This window comes from Pecten maximus, unplaced genomic scaffold (assembly GCF_902652985.1).
Source record: "Pecten maximus unplaced genomic scaffold, xPecMax1.1, whole genome shotgun sequence".
NCBI classification, from domain to species: domain Eukaryota; kingdom Metazoa; phylum Mollusca; class Bivalvia; order Pectinida; family Pectinidae; genus Pecten; species Pecten maximus.
In genome coordinates this window covers 18868-35616 of record NW_022982681.1, presented here as the reverse complement: position 1 = coordinate 35616, position 16749 = coordinate 18868, and the positions used below count along the sequence as shown (strand labels likewise).

Sequence of the window (16749 nt, the reverse complement as noted above, 5' to 3'; positions counted from 1 at the left end):
TTCCCTTTTTTATTGACGGTCCCGGAATCTGTTAAATGTGACGCAAAACATAATACCTAAAACCTTCACAGTAAACGCAGTCAACAGTTTTCACATTATTTCCATTTAAGTCACCCACCTCCCTGAAGTTACATACGACATCTCACCAGTGACATCTGATGGTATAGAATATCTATTCCTGAGGCAAGATTAAATGGGTTTTTTTAATAATTAATAGATATCATGTTTTAACTTGGATGTTGATGGAGAGGATTTCAATGGGGAGAGTTCCCTAGTCTTTGACGAGAGTCTAACATATTTAGGTAGATGTTTTAATCTGCTGTCGTCAGCAGGGTCGGGTTTTTAAGAACACTTATAGTTAGGTAATTTTTTTCATATATCTTCCCCAGTGAAAATACTATTTTATGCACTCTGTTTACTTAACGTTTCAACTTAGATAAATGAATGATTTTGTAAATCAGAATATCGTAATGGTTAAATTAATATCATGTCACTATTCATATCACCGCAAGGCCAGACATATAAACAACCTATTGACTTCTGGATAATCTTAATAGTATTTCAAAGTAATGTTTCGGTTATTTAATTAACTGAAATGTTTTAAACGAATACTTTTCAATCAATCAGTCAGCTAATATATCTGATTGACTCCATTTACTAGTTTTCTTCCTCACGACCTTGACCTGTTAGGTAAACGGACGCCATGCCATTTCCACCGCATGGCTCAAACGTCGAGGCGCCTGGGCATGACGTCACACACAAGGGGTCATTTCTGTCGTTGGGGTCGGTCGATCGAAAAGTTCCACATTGGCACGACTGGCCGTTCTATAAATAAACACCAATAGGACAGTTAAACATCACGACTGGCCGTTCTATAAATAAACACCAATAGGACAGTTATACATCACGACTGACCGTTCTATAAGGTAACACTAATATGACAGTTACCCATCACGACTGACCGTTCTATAAAGTAACACCAATAGGACAGTTACACATCACGACTGACCGTTCTATAAAGTAACACCAATAGGACAGTTATACATCACGACTGACCGTTCTATAAAGTAACACCAATAGGACAAGGACAGTTACACATCACGACTGACCGTTCTATAAAGTAACACCAATAGGACAGTTACCACATCACGACTGACCGTTCTATAAAGTAACACCAATAGGACAGTTATACATCACGACTGGCCGTTCTATAAAGTAACACCAATAGGACAGTTACCACATCACGACTGACCGTTCTATAAAGTAACACCAATAGGACAGTTACACATCACGACTGACCGTTCTATAAAGTAACACCAATAGGACAGTTATACATCACGACTGACCGTTCTATAAAGTAACACCAATAGGACAGTTACCACATCACGACTGACCGTTCTATAAAGTAACACCAATAGGACAGTTATACATCACGACTGACCGTTCTATAAAGTAACACCAATAGGACAGTTACACATCACGACTGGCCGTTCTATAAAGTAACACCAATAGGACAGTTAAACATCACGACTGGCCGTTCTATAAATAAACACCAATAGGACAGTTAAACATCACGACTGGCCGTTCTATAAATAAACACCAATAGGACAGTTATACATCACGACTGACCGTTCTATAAAGTAACACCAATAGGACAGTTATACATCACGACTGACCGTTCTATAAAGTAACACCAATAGGACAGTTACACATCACGACTGGCCGTTCTATAAAGTAACACCAATAGGACAGTTATACATCACGACTGGCCGTTCTATAAAGTAACACCAATAGGACAAGGACAGTTACACATCACGACTGACCGTTCTATAAAGTAACACCAATAGGACAAGGACAGTTACACATCACGACTGGCCGTTCTATAAAGTAACACCAATAGGACAAGGACAGTTACACATCACGACTGGCCGTTCCATAAAGTAACACCAATAGGACAGTTATACATCACGACTGGCCGTTCTATAAAGTAACACCAATAGGACAGTTACACATCACGACTGGCCGTTCTATAAAGTAACACCAATAGGACAGTTATACATCACGACTGGCCGTTCTATAAAGTAACACCAATAGGACAGTTATACATCACGACTGACCGTTCTATAAAGTAACACCAATAGGACAGTTACACATCACGACTGGCCGTTCTATAAAGTAACACCAATAGGACAGTTACCACATCACGACTGGCCGTTCTATAAAGTAACACCAATAGGACAGTTATACATCACGACTGGCCGTTCTATAAAGTAACACCAATAGGACAGTTACACATCACGACTGACCGTTCTATAAAGTAACACCAATAGGACAGTTACACATCACGACTGACCGTTCTATAAAGTAACACCAATAGGACAGTTACACATCACGACTGACCGTTCTATAAAGTAACACCAATAGGACAGTTATACACCACAACTGTATGTTTTAACGAACTTAGCAGGATGTGGCAGGGGTTGTGTGTGAAGAACGATGAGGGGGTGAGAGAGCAAGGAAGTGTGTGAGAGAGAAAATGTGTGTGAGAAATGAAGGGGATGTGTGTTAGGAACGATGAGAGTCAGAGAGCAAGGAAGTGTGTGAGAAAATGAAGGGGATGTGTGTGAGGAACGATGAGAGTGAGAGGGCAAGGAAGTGTGTGAGACAGAAATAGTGTGTGAGAAATGAAGAAGTTGTGTGTTAGAGAGGGATTGTGTGTGTGGAACGATAAGTGTGAAAGAGCAGGGAAGTGTGTGAGAAATGGTGTGTGAGAAAAGAAAGAGTTAAGTTTGTGAGAGGAATTGTGTGTGTGAGAGAAGAATTGTGCATGTGAGATAAAGGACGAGTGAGAGAAAGATGGTGTGTATGAGAAAAGGAAAGAGAGATTTTTTTTATTTGTATTTTTTTTAATAATATGTATTCGTTGAAAGGTTTGAACAGGAATTCTTAATATATATTTAGATTTTATGGTTTTCGGTGGAAGGCATACAGATGTGTTATTTTGATGTGGTATCGGTGTAGAATTTTTACGAGGTTTATCAATGTGTTATTTTATTTGATTAACCAGAAATGTTCAGATAATATAATAGAATATAGCAAGAATAGTTCATATTTAATTCTATCTCGAGTCTCGTCAACGTTGACTTGGACGATAATTGCGGGGATTAATATTAGGAGTCATGGAGAGGGATGAACTGTACTTAGTCTACCCGAGGAGACAAAGCAAGAGTTACCTCCTCCTTAATACTAACAAGGGAATTAGTTAAAATTTAATGTATATTCATACTTTACTTTAAACTTTTGAAACAAAATTCATATTTAATTTTTTAGAATACTCTGAAATGTTTTTGGGTAAATTTGTAGAACATGTAACTGTTGTAGGGATAAATAAATCTGTGAAGGAAATATGCATTCATGGGAAAATCGATTTTCTTTAGTACAAAGTGTTAGGTTTTTGAAAGTAAGAACTTTTGATTTCAAACACAGGTGCGAATTTGTACTGCCGTGTAATCAAAGGTCCACTAAGCCCAGTTGGCCTTCACGTATTATTAACCTGGTGCGAATGTAGATACAATGTACTAATGCATTTATCTACATTTGCAATGTTCTATTGGATGAATGAGCATTACTGCTCAATTCAATGGTGGCGTTGCACCTTTGATCGAAGGTTCATGCTTATACATTGTAGACAGGCCAGCACATTCTGATTAGGACTTTGATATAATTGATCCCTCAGAGGGGACAGTCCCACTATTTGTACAATTTCTTATCCTCACCCCATAGTAATGCTGCCAGTCAAATTTTGTTCAATTCCTATCAGCGGTTGTGAGGAAGAAGACAATTGTTGACGGACAGACGACGGACGACGGACGCCAATGTATGGCTTAGCTCACCTTGGTCCTTCGGACCAGGTAAAGGACCAAGGTGAAAATCTGGCTTTTTGGATAGAAAATTTGCAGGATGTGGCAAAGAAGAAGGAATTGTGTGTGGGGAACGATGAGTGTGAAAGAGCAAGGAAGTGTGTGAGAGAGAAAGGGATTGTGTGAGAGAGAAAGGGATTGTGAGAAAAGAAGGTTTTGTGTGTGGGAGAGGAATTGTATGTGAGAGAGGAATGGTAGGTGAGATAATGGATGAGAGAAAGAGAGAAAAAAAGAGAGATGAGTTTTGTATTTTTTTTAATAATATGCGGTCATTGAAAAGTCTGCACGAGACATCTAAAGAGTTGTATCCTCTCATTAGTCCATTGTTTGATGTTTAATGAAAGACACGAGCACAGCGAAATCGATCTGGTACCTGTTAACATAGGGGATACAATAATAAGGTCTGAGTGATATTAAAGACTTAGAATCCTTTTATTCGAAAGATATAAAGCAGACGATGTTCCTGACAAGTGCTTATTGACATTTAAATGCACCGTCGATTATAAGACATCATTTCCCTGTCGTTGTATTCCGGTACCTATAAAGAGGATGACAAATAAAGGAATCCAGCGAGATTGAACAGATCAGCTAAGAAAAGAAGTGGATTTTAAAAAGAATAATTTAAGATACACTATAAGGAAAGAAATGCAGATTAAAGGGTCAATATGTCCAGGGTAATTTCGTACAGCTATTGGAGTATATCCAGGTCCAGGTCCAAGACAAGGCGATCAATCAATTCTTATCCCATCGGAAAGGGAGTGTCAGCGGGATGAATGGATCAATTAGAGGGATTGGGACATTGTCATTATAACAAATTCCTAAAATAAAGTGTGTTCAGTGCTCTTTTTATGTACACTGGAAGAGATGATGAAAGTCAATCCAAAAACATTTCTACATACATCATAGATACTGACAATCGGGATATGAATATTGTATCCAACATAAATCAAAGTACTGGAAGTACTGTAAACGAACATTATTGTTTAATGCAAAATCAGTAATCTTCTAAGTTTAAAGTCGATAAATTTACTGATATTTGTTTAGGAATTAATTGCAAATTATTTGAAATGTTTGCAGCTGTTCTGATATGATTGAACACATGCATATTTCTGTAAGGTCCCGATTGAAATTGGAAGTTTATTGATCTATCTTGGATGGATGAAAATAAAATATGTCTTCTTTCTTTCGGGAAGCCATCATCAATTATAATACAGCCTGGACTCTGTGACCTTATTGATGCCAACTTCTAATATGCACTAAATTTAGGCTAGTTCCATCGTTAGTTTAGCATATTTCAACTTAATATGATGAAACACACATAAAGAACTACTGAAAACCAAAACCAGAGCTGCTAATCAAGGCCCGGATTAGGAATGTATCCTATTGAAACTGTACTCAAGCATGTATGGTACTTCAAAACAAAAAACTTGACTCCTTTTGTTCAGGAATCATTTGATGTTAATAAATTTTTATATGAGAAGATATACTTCTGGTATAATTACAGCATTGTACACAATGTGATAAAGAATAACAACCATATAAAGACTATCTTCATCAAATAATTCAGCAAACAGGAAAAGAAAACTTCAAGCCTCATTTTCAACTTCAAACTGATAAAGGTTACAGTCCATTCGATGGGATGACACATTCCCTATTTATTGTCCCTTTCCAATGTTGACCATCCAATCATAGTGAACCACACACAGTTCAGCAATGTAATTGCACAAATCACATCCTTTATGTGGAGAGAACAGTTTTCGGGGTATTATAAGATTCCATAACTGTATGCAAATTTGTGAATCATTCCATATCTATATCTATATATATACCGTTCGTGTATATATTTACACATATCAAAATTGGAATGACACAGGAGATTTGCAAGTTTAAGTTCACCATCAGTCATGGGAGGTTTACGTAAAATGTTATATTTACCGGGGTAATTAGTAATTTTGATTATATATTTATCAAGCTCTATTCTGTACTTTCTACCAGTGCTTATATTAGAGAATGGACACAATTATATGTTCTCCAATGTCAAAATTAATCATATGTAAAATATTAGGGGTTTATTTGACCGAGACGTATTTAAAATGTTTGTAATCATTCGCCATTCGAGGCCTGATTGCCGTCATATTTGAATTACCAAAATGGACCTGAAAGCAATATTTTAAAAAAGAGAATGATCTGTGACTTGAATATTTCATAGAAATAATTTAATACATCGTTTATTCACTTCATTCAGATCTTCAGACACCACATAATTTGTGAAGTCATATATAGAAATATATGAACCATTTTGTTATTGATTAATAGTTCACACAAGTAAGCACTAGATGTAAGCAGTAAGTATATGTACCGCTATCTACTGGCATGACTTTGAGTACAGTAGACTACACTCGCTTTGTGGATATTGACAGGATAACATATATTTACATACTAATTCAATTTTAGAATTGTAACTGAAATCTTGTAACAGCATGGCACAAATAGTCATCTGAACATTTGTTGTATATTGAAAAAATATTTAAGGTAAATATTAACTCATTTGCTTGACTTAAATTTTCAGTTTATCAATTCATCGATTACTCTGTGTTTGAAGTATGGTGTAGTGAGAATTTCAAGTCTTGATTATGACTTGATGAAAATTCTAAATTAACAAATTATTAAAATGAATTTGTTTGAAAAATAACACAAGTTCCACAGCAATATTATATAGAGTATCAATCACAATATATCAGAAGTTATCAAACTACAGGTAACAATTAACGAATGAATATCAAATTAAGTGAATATCACAAGTATTTTTGCATTTGTTTTTAGATAATCCGGATTTCCGTCTTTAAAAAAAATACCTAGTAGACGTAGTGCATAGTAAACGTAGCCATGTAACAGCTGATTTTAATCAGATATAACTTAACATGAACTTAACACCGTCACAGAAGTTCGTCGCAATCGAAAATTTGGTCGTGAATTCGGTATTTTGCAAATTATTTCAAAATACTTTCAGGTAAAAGAAAACAAAAATTCTCGTAAAAATATCGATTTTGGGTCGACTATCGGCCATTTCGGTAATTCAACTCCAACGACAATCGGGCCGCGATTCGCAAATGAATAATTAATTTAAAATTCGGTCAAATAAACCTCTAATATTTTATATATGATACAATCAGGCATTGCAGAACATATATTTTGGTCAATCCTCTGAAAATAATGCCAATTTATATTATAATTAAGCCCGATTTTTCTTCGTTTCGGTATTTCCAAGTCTGCTTCACGTGTGGTCCGTTTCAGTAAATATTCTCGTCTTTGCCGAAATAAAAACAAGCTATATAATTGTTCATTTTAAACATGACAACAACTGCCAACCACACGTATCCAAAAATGTTATTGTTGATATCATCTGAATATTGCCGTAGTTATCTGTCACTTCGATTGTAAACCCCATGCCAAAGTGAAGGAAGAATCGACCAATCAAATTGGTTTATTTTTGATTTCCGTAAATCTTGCAGTTACCTCCCTTACAACAGTAAATACGTTCCAAGTATCGCCTACAACAAGCAATCTCGTGCACATAGCAAGATAATATCATTTGCATTTGATTTATTGGGTCATTTTCGTCAAAGGAAAATGGTATATGGAAATCGATGACAATTTTAACGCTATGACCAGTCACCCTGACCACAAATTCCACCTAATTGTAAGCCTATACATATGTACAGTTCTTTCTCGCAAACACGTACAGTAACTACAGTATAGTATGATACAATGTATCGTCTCGTATGCCGTCATTGATATATTTCTTTCTCTAAATTATAGAAATACACACCTAGTTGATAATGATGTAACATTCTAGAATATATATATTACACATTTAAGTAAATCGCGGACAAATTTGCAGACCTATGCTATAATGTCAGCCGTTTTGGAAAGAACACAGAAGAGCAAAACTTTCTAAACATTCGGAGACGAATGCGCCTGCGCAATAGTTGTTTACATAAATATATTGACCTGGAGTTATTCGCAAAGTTCATGTTCATTTAGTCTTCACATTTCGCTAGCGTTATGCATTTCTCAAATCGTACGCATCTTGAAAACACCTACTGAATACATTTCAACCTTTTCGGTAAAACTACTATACAAAACGAAGATGTTTTGCAAGTAAATTATTTGAAGCGTAAGGTAATGGGGGCAGCCATATTTCATTGAAACAGACAGTAGATGGCGTATTGGTGAATGTGGCTACCATATATGGTTATATTTCTCAGTCCAGTTCTTGATCACAATAACCGAACATTAATGTTCGTTTAAAAACGATAAATTAGGCTTTTTGGATTGAAAATTAACTCAACAATGTAGATTTTGCTTTGCACCTGAATGATTTCCGCAACAAATATGGAAAAAGTTTGATAATAAAGGCAAATAGGCCGTAGATTCTAGTTAGGTAGTGGGGTATTCCTCCGATAATGAATCGTGTTTATAGAGAACAGTTAAACTCATTCAATTAGACACACAGCGTAATTTCCTTCAGTAATTTCAAGGAACTTTCTGCATTTTTTGTTTGTTCTTGTTTTGTTATTTTTGTTATTTTTTTTTTCCGTTTTTGTTTTTGTTTGGTTTTTTTTTTTTTTTTTTTGATTTTTTGTGTTTTTTGTTGTTGTTGTTGTTGTGGCGGTTTTTATTTGTTGTTTTGCTTTTGAATTTGTTATATCATTATAACTATTTTAAATATTGATTTAGCTCAATACGTAGCATGATAATTAACCAATAATTCCGTAGAACTTAAGAGTTGATAATTGAGATATTTATATATTTAAAATGTCACAAACAATGAAATCCTACCTGTATGATTGTTAAAGCTTTGTTCCTCGGAGAACATACACTGTTACACAAGGTAACTGTCATGTACGGTTTGTCCAGGTAAGTCTGCGAGTCTAGACTGACAGTACTCCAGCATCCCTCGTACACGTACTGGGTAGAGACGGCCTCTATAACAGTATACATAGGGGATATTTAAAAAAAATCCAATATGAAATGAAATCACTTTAAGATGTGTCTATCACGTAACTTAGAAAACAGTTTGATATTTTATACATTTTGACGGCTTCAAACTGAAAATTGGAGGACGAAAGGAAGCAGACTGCAGAAGAACGAAAACTAAATGCAAATAAAATCTACACTTAGATTCATACTAAAGTGAATAGTATAAGGCTTAATATTAAGTGATAAGCATGATATTCAAACATCAGATTTCTTGTGGGCTCAAAAAGTCAGATGAGATCAAATTTCATTGTTTAAGTTCATACCAAATCAATATTGGATTGAAAAAAAGTAGGTTTTTGTAGTTTATCTTCAAGAAGAATCATACTTAAAAAATAGTTAAACAAGAGGCCCATGGGCCAAAACGGTAATCTGACAAACACTTACAGCAGGGACACGCCCCTCAATGCAATCTGAAGTGCTCAAACCAGCACCCATTACCATAAATTGTCTGTTCCCAGCCAGCTATGTTTCAGATCAAATTTGGTTTTTATCCATTTCGGCTTAAAGGAAGAGTAGCATCTTAAAGCAAAATTTCAGCCAAGTTACTGTTTTGGGGCCTCATCCCTCTGTCCCCAGCGGTAGGACCAGCCTCATTTATATAAATTATGATTGCTCTCCATCATGTTTCAGACTAAATTTGGATGTTGTCCATAAAGGAATTAAGGAGGAGTAGCGTTTAGAGCTAAATTACAGCAAAGTTCCCACTTTGGGGCCATGCTCCTTTCTCCCCAGGGGTCAGACCTGACTGATTTATATAGTTTATGATTGCTGTCCCCCAATGATATTTCACACCAAATTTGGAAGTAATCTACCCAAGGGTTAAGAAGGAGTAGGGTTTTAAAGCAAAATTTCAGCAAAGTTCCCCTTTTGGGGCCCCGACACTCGGGCCCCATGGGTCACACCGGTCTCATTTATACAAAACATGATCGCCCTCCCCACAGTAATGTGTCGCACCAAGTTCGGCTCTAATTCACCCAATGTTTCAGAAGAAGTAGAGTTTTAAAGCAAAAATATACCAAAGTTCCCCCTTTTTTCCCACCTCTCTGTCCCCAGAGGCCGGGCCAGCTTCATTTATATAAAATATGATCGCTCTCCTCAATGATGTTCCACGCCAAATTTGGTTGTAATCCGTTTTGGGTTTAAGGAGGAGTAGCGTTTTGAAAGCAAAAGTCGGACGGCGCACGGCGGAGCACGACGGAGCACGACGGAGCACGATAGCTAAAAAAAAATTAAGTAGGTCACAAAGACCTAGTTACGCTAATCATTGTAAGCGACTTAAAGTAATGTCGGACCAGGGGATTTGGCAACATTCATCATTTGAATAAATTGTGAAATACATGATATTTAATATCAAAATTCAAAAGAACGTGAAGCACACGTGTGTATTCTATACCGTGTCACTATTCAAATTAATTCAAAAGTGACAAGCATGCTACTATAAACCTCTCAGCAGTGACTACCACCTGCAATCTCAAAAGATTGTACAAAAGACATCCGTGATATTAACGTATTTTAATTTACCTGGTACAGGATAGGTAGCAAACATGTTGGAGCTACCCCCACAGGTGTTAGTGTTAGAGGGATCCCCAATACACGGGAGGCTACACTGACTGTCATCTCTACCAGTCGGCGAGGAAACAAAATCACCGCAATGACATTTATACCTCATCTGTAACGACAAAATTAGTTTACGACAAAATAAAAAAAAAATTAAACTCTATCAGTAACGAAAAAAAAAATCAATTTATTCTCCATCTATAATGATACAATCAAATAATACCCATCTGTAACGACAAAATCAGTTTATACCCCATCTGTAACGACAAAATCAATTATGTCCCATCTGTAACGACAAAATCAATTTATATCCCATATGTAACGACAAAATCAATTTATATCCCATATGTAACGACACAATTAGTTTATACATCATCTGTAGCGACAAAATCAATATATTCTACATCTGTAGCGACAAAATCAATGTATACCCCATCTGAAATGACAAATCAGTTTACTACAAAATCAATTGATACCCCATCTGAAATGACAAATCAGTTTACTACAAAATCAATTTATACCCCATCTGAAATGACAAATCAGTTTACTACAAAATCAAATAATACCCCATCTGTAACGACAAAATCAATGTATACCCCGTCTGTAACGACAAAATCAATGTATAACCAATCTGTAACGACAAAATCAATATATTCTACATCTGTAACGACAAAATCAAGTTGTACTACGTCTGTAACGACAAAATCAATTTATATCCCATATGTAACGACACAATTAGTTTATACATCATCTGTAGCGACAAAATCAATATATTCTACATCTGTAACGACAAAACCGATTTATAACCCGCCTGTTAACGACAACTTAACGGAACTTTTCATAAGGTGTTTTTCTGTCATGAACTGTCGCCTTTTTGGACGAACGAAGTGCCATCTCTTCCCAAGAGTTGTCGTTCTTTTCACTTAGTAAGGAAGGACAACTCTGGGTATAACGCCCCGTTTATTTCGGATTCGTGAAGACGCTTGTCAGAGTCGTATCATAAAATGGTATGTTGTAATCATATCATGATGTTTGTGAATAATACAAGCATGCTGGGTATTGCTAAAGCAGTACATGTCCCCTACCAGCCATCGCTAAAACAGAAACAGTGACATTGACCTTGACCCCAAAATCCTGAAACACACACCTGATCTGTAGCTACTCCTACTGAAGTTACATACCAACTTTCACCAACAATAACTTTGAAGCATGGCTGGGAAAAGTGTGGAAAATTGAGTGGACAGACTGACAGACGAACGGAAATACAGACAAAATTGACTAATGAGGTGTAGTCTTTTGTCTGTGAACTTGTGGGGTGCAACGCACAAGTTTCAATGAGCTATGGACATCACATTTAATTTCCGTTCATTCCGTCACTAAAAAGCACAGGTTTAATGATGAATTATGGGGCAAACACAAAATTACATTAAATTACATCTCCTATATGCGACGAAGATATTTGCACGGAATGAATCTTTAGTTCACCCCACAAGTATATCTAAGTGAGTACGGACGAATGGATGGGAAGGAAATCTATAGTTCCATCCGGTTACATCGGTAGGGCACTGATAATGACGAGGTGGTACCGATTATTCTACCATGTTTGCTATGTAACGCCAGTTTTGATTGGTTTAAAACCATGTATTATTTTCCAATAACCCACGCTCGTGCCAATAATACACGCTCGTGTTATAAAAGGTTACTATAGCCGAGTGGGCTAATGGGTTAGTCTTTCAATAATTTTTTATCACGACGCGAGTTCGAATCCTACGGAGGCCCCTCCTTTTTCTTTTTCTTTTTTTTTATCCCTTTTTTTTTAATTTTCAAAATCAATGCCATATGATAGATGCTCTTGATCGTAGTACTGTATTGCCTGTATATTTCATCAACAAGAAATAAATTGCAAGGTTTTCTCGGGGTTTCCTTGCTGTTTTTCTATTAGAAAGAGGTCGATCTCAGAACTAAACAGTACATGGTAGAATAGAAATAATCAACTTTGACTCGTGTATTGTTGCAGGATATACAACTCGGGCTCGGATATTTTGCAATTTTAATTAATAACTCAGGCCTGCGGCCTTTGTTATCAATTAATTGCAAAATATCCTCGTCCTCGTTGTATATCCTGCAACAATACACGAACCATCGTTAATTATTTCTTAAATATAACGATTATATCATTCCATGTACTGAATAAAGAATATTATATAATGTTGAAACTAAATACTATAATCATAAAAGTAATATATTGGTGAAACCAAATAATAAAACGATGACATCATATTATATAATGACTGACTCAAATAATATGACTGAATCAAATGATTTGAGGAAAACATCAATTCATATTCATGAAGTATTTTGTCTGCCGTATATGACAGTTATGACGTTCCATAGACACAATCGTCTATCTTGCCGACTAAAACCAGATTTATACTTTCTAAGGCAGCAAAACCTAGATACAACCATTTCATTAGTGTAATGGCATGTCCTTTACTAGAAATAGGTTTCCCATCGGGACTCGGCGCACATTGTTCGACCCGCCATTATATTGACGATGTCAAATACACAACACACATGTACATAATAATGTTTTTATCCTGCAACTGCCACCGCATTGTCGGAATACACCCACCGTATATATGTTTGCTGTATACGGCAGTGACGGAAAACAGCTGTATTTTGGAATCTTAGCACGTGCGTCAGTTCGACTGACCTACTTCAAAGTGAAACTACGTTTAAAAGGCGAACATATTTCTGTCATTTTTGACACCGTTTCACTTCTGCTTAAAAACACCACTCTTATAACGAAGATCGTTATCGGTATCAAATGATAAGAAGAAATACTAATTGTATCTTTAAAATAATTAACGAACTATAATGCGTTTCAGAACGGATAACAAAATTATATCAGGTTGAATCGTTTTTGGTAATAATAAGACTGCATTTGAATCAGGAATATAATTTTATTAATGTGTCATTTGAAAAGATACATCCACTTATTCAGCTTGCATTCAATCTTAACTTCGTTTCGCTTTTAACTGCATATCTGCATTTTGCATTTACTGCTACATTTGCCAATCAAATACTTCATCTTGAACAGTAACGCCACCTGTCGCGTCATATCCGGGGCAAAAAAAACTAGACACTTTTTACATATTATAATCTTCAAATGAGTGGTATTATCACCCAAGCCGTATCCATATTGACGGTACAGTTAAAGGCTGTCATTACGATCTATGTATTTATATCGTCTAGACAATGATTTGTCACTCGAGAGTCTCGGGCTGGTCATAATCCTTTTGATGTCCATCGTATTCATGTCACGTGATCTTCGGAAGGACCGATGGACGAAGGAGCGAAAATACGATGGCGAAGGAGCGAAATGCCATCGCTCCTTCGCCATCGTGTTTTCGCTCCTTCGCGTTTAGGTCGAAGAAGCAAAAGAGCGATATTGGAAATTTGCCCCTAACGGAACACCATAGTAGTCAGTCCATGTTTATCTTTGTCTAGGAGCATGCATACTTTAAATACGTACCTCTAGAAACATTCGCGGATGTGAGAGCGCTCTGCAATGGAAAGCGCATTGCAGCAGAGTCATGCCCTGGATGTCCTCTATGGCATATATCTTGGTCATGGCGCTGAATGACCAACAGCCTTCGTATGTGTATGCGGCATTCATTGAGGTTTCTGAAAAGGGAAGAAAACATTGCTATATTAAAACTTAATGCTACATAACCCTGTAGGTTTTCTCTTCCTTATCTATATACTGCGTGTAAAAATTATCCCTGTTTAAAATTTTAAACTAAGATGGGTTCGACCATCTGCCGAAGTGCATTTCACGGATGTTTATGTTAGACAAATAGACTATCTGTAAACAAGTAAAACCTTGTTTATTTCTACTATTAATTCTAGTCACCACATGTACGCATATATGTCTATTGGTTTTAATTGTAACCAATAAATATCATTATTTCATTTCATATTGATGTAAGGTGTTCCAGTTCGAAGATTTATATTTGCCTTTGTATGTAAATGGGAAAGGAATTAATATAAGCTCAAAGCTTGTTTTCCAATCCCATAAAAATATTTGTATATGTATTGATTATTTTGATTAATGAATAAAATATTGTTTAAACTAAGTAAAACCTCAGATTGTAGACGTCTGATAACCAACGCAGATTTTGGCGCTAGACGACGGCGATTCTTTGAACAAATTGTAGACATGAATAGTCACAGGAACATAAAGGTTACACAATCACTCGTTGTGTAACCTCTATTTCCACTATGAATACTTGCCTGCCGCCAGTGTCGGTGGGACGTCCGGAAATCGTGGTACCAGGAAAACCGGATACTGGTTCTGACTCTGTCCCGAGGGGCCATCCCAAACTCCCAGCCAAGCCACATCGGTACCAGTTGTACTCCCGATATGAAGTTGGTATGACGGTTTACTGAGGTTAACAAACACCTCGATTAATATGATTATGTAGTTTTATGCAGTGTTATTCTCGTTATATGTTTCATATCTATATTAAATAAACATCTTGACAAATGGCTGTCTTAGAGATCGTAGTAGCAAAAATTTCATGAGAAAATCCAGTTGATATTTGGTGATTTGGTTGAAAATGTAATCCCTGACTTCAGGGACCAGTTGTTCAAAACGTGATTAGGCTAATCACATGTTAACAACATTTTTCAAATCCTAATATAATAATTTCTGGTAGAACTAACTTGAAAAAACTTTATGAAATTCTGTAATTCTTAATTCTCTTCCAACTGGCATAGTTTAAAGATGATATACTCACAGGTTTTGCAACAAATGAGAAATGCAGTTTTCATTAATATTAAGCTAATCACCTTTTTCACCTTTTGAACAACTGGGCCCAGGTGGTTAAATAACTTCAACCATACCAAAAAATATATATCATAAATAGATTTAAAACACGTAATTTACATACACACACAATTTACATACACACACAATTTATGTTGTCTATTATCATTGTAAAAGTTTAAAGATGTGTACCTCGAAGCTAACAAGAGTTTATATTTTACTGTAGTATTACCTCCAGCTGATTTCGGCTGTGGAAGCCGTCACCGGGGACGAGGATGATATGATGTTACTCTCTATGAGTAAGCTCCGCAATGTCGGACCAGTCCCTAAAGGAACCTGAAACGCCATCTCCCACAAAACGTCGCCTTGGCTATTTAATGTTCTGATGTGAATCTGTAAAACGGAACACCCAATCCAACACTGATACAGCTATGAGGAAGAAATATCTATGTTGACTAATCAGATGTGTGCTTTCTATTCAATACTTTTTAAAATCGAAATAAAAAAAGCTCGACAAAAACAAGTATTTAAAACTATCCACAAGAGTGCAAAGACAAATCTTGACATACAACAATGTGTAAGGTTAAAATTAATGAGCTACATACATTAAAAGACTGTAATGATATATTTATAGACTTGGTGAAATGATAGGTACCTTGTCTGGGGGGTTGTCCCAATCATCTATCAGTGTGCTTCTGACCAAGGTCAAAGGAATCAAGTCACGAGCGGTCATGAGCGGGTCAAGGTCAGTGGGATAACTCGATCCAGTCTGATTCCAAATGGATTCTATGTTGACGTCATTTCCTGCCCTCACCAGTAACAGGACTCGTTCTTCTGTAAATGCTAGAGAGTTATGTTGATGATAAGAAAATGCATATAACATCATTGTGCTTTAAACCAAAAGTTTAATGATTTTCTTTTTTTCCATACAGGATACTAAGTATTTTTTAAAGAACATGGAATACATGAATATTCTAAACGGGTAGGTATCAGAAATTAAGTGGCATTCAGTGTAGCGGAAAACCTCGGGAATTTAAGTGCACTAGCAGATATTATCACCCAGCAATATCAAACGATTGCTTAAAATAAATACAAGAGAATGAATAAATGTAATGAGAGTCATAACAATCTGTTTGAAGTTATTTGTAACTGCAATAGTCACGTGGGAACGGTTGCCAAGGAAACACCGACGGTAGGGATCATATGAGGACGTATGCCAAGGAGCCATCAACAGTCATATGAGGACAGACGTCAAGGGGATACCAACAGTCAGGGCCATATGAGGACGGGTGTCTAGAGGGCCACCAATAGTCAGGGCCATATGAGGACGGGTGTCTAGAGGGTCACCAACAGCCAGGGTCATATGGGGACGGGTGTCTAGAGGGTCACCAACAGCCA

At 36.4% G+C, this 16749-nt stretch overlaps 1 protein-coding gene across 1 annotated transcript; it reads right to left on the bottom strand.

Moving 5' to 3' along the window:
• Nucleotides 1-122: 122 nt before the first annotated feature.
• LOC117320738 (putative fungistatic metabolite) lies at nucleotides 123-16237 on the bottom strand (the record flags this gene model as incomplete). Its single annotated transcript, XM_033875246.1, is given in 7 exon segments — nucleotides 123-825; nucleotides 8763-8908; nucleotides 10485-10632; nucleotides 14056-14207; nucleotides 14817-14968; nucleotides 15584-15744; nucleotides 16007-16237. Coding segments are annotated over 7 exon segments (1158 nt in total).
• Between the last annotated feature and the right edge of the window lie 512 nt (nucleotides 16238-16749).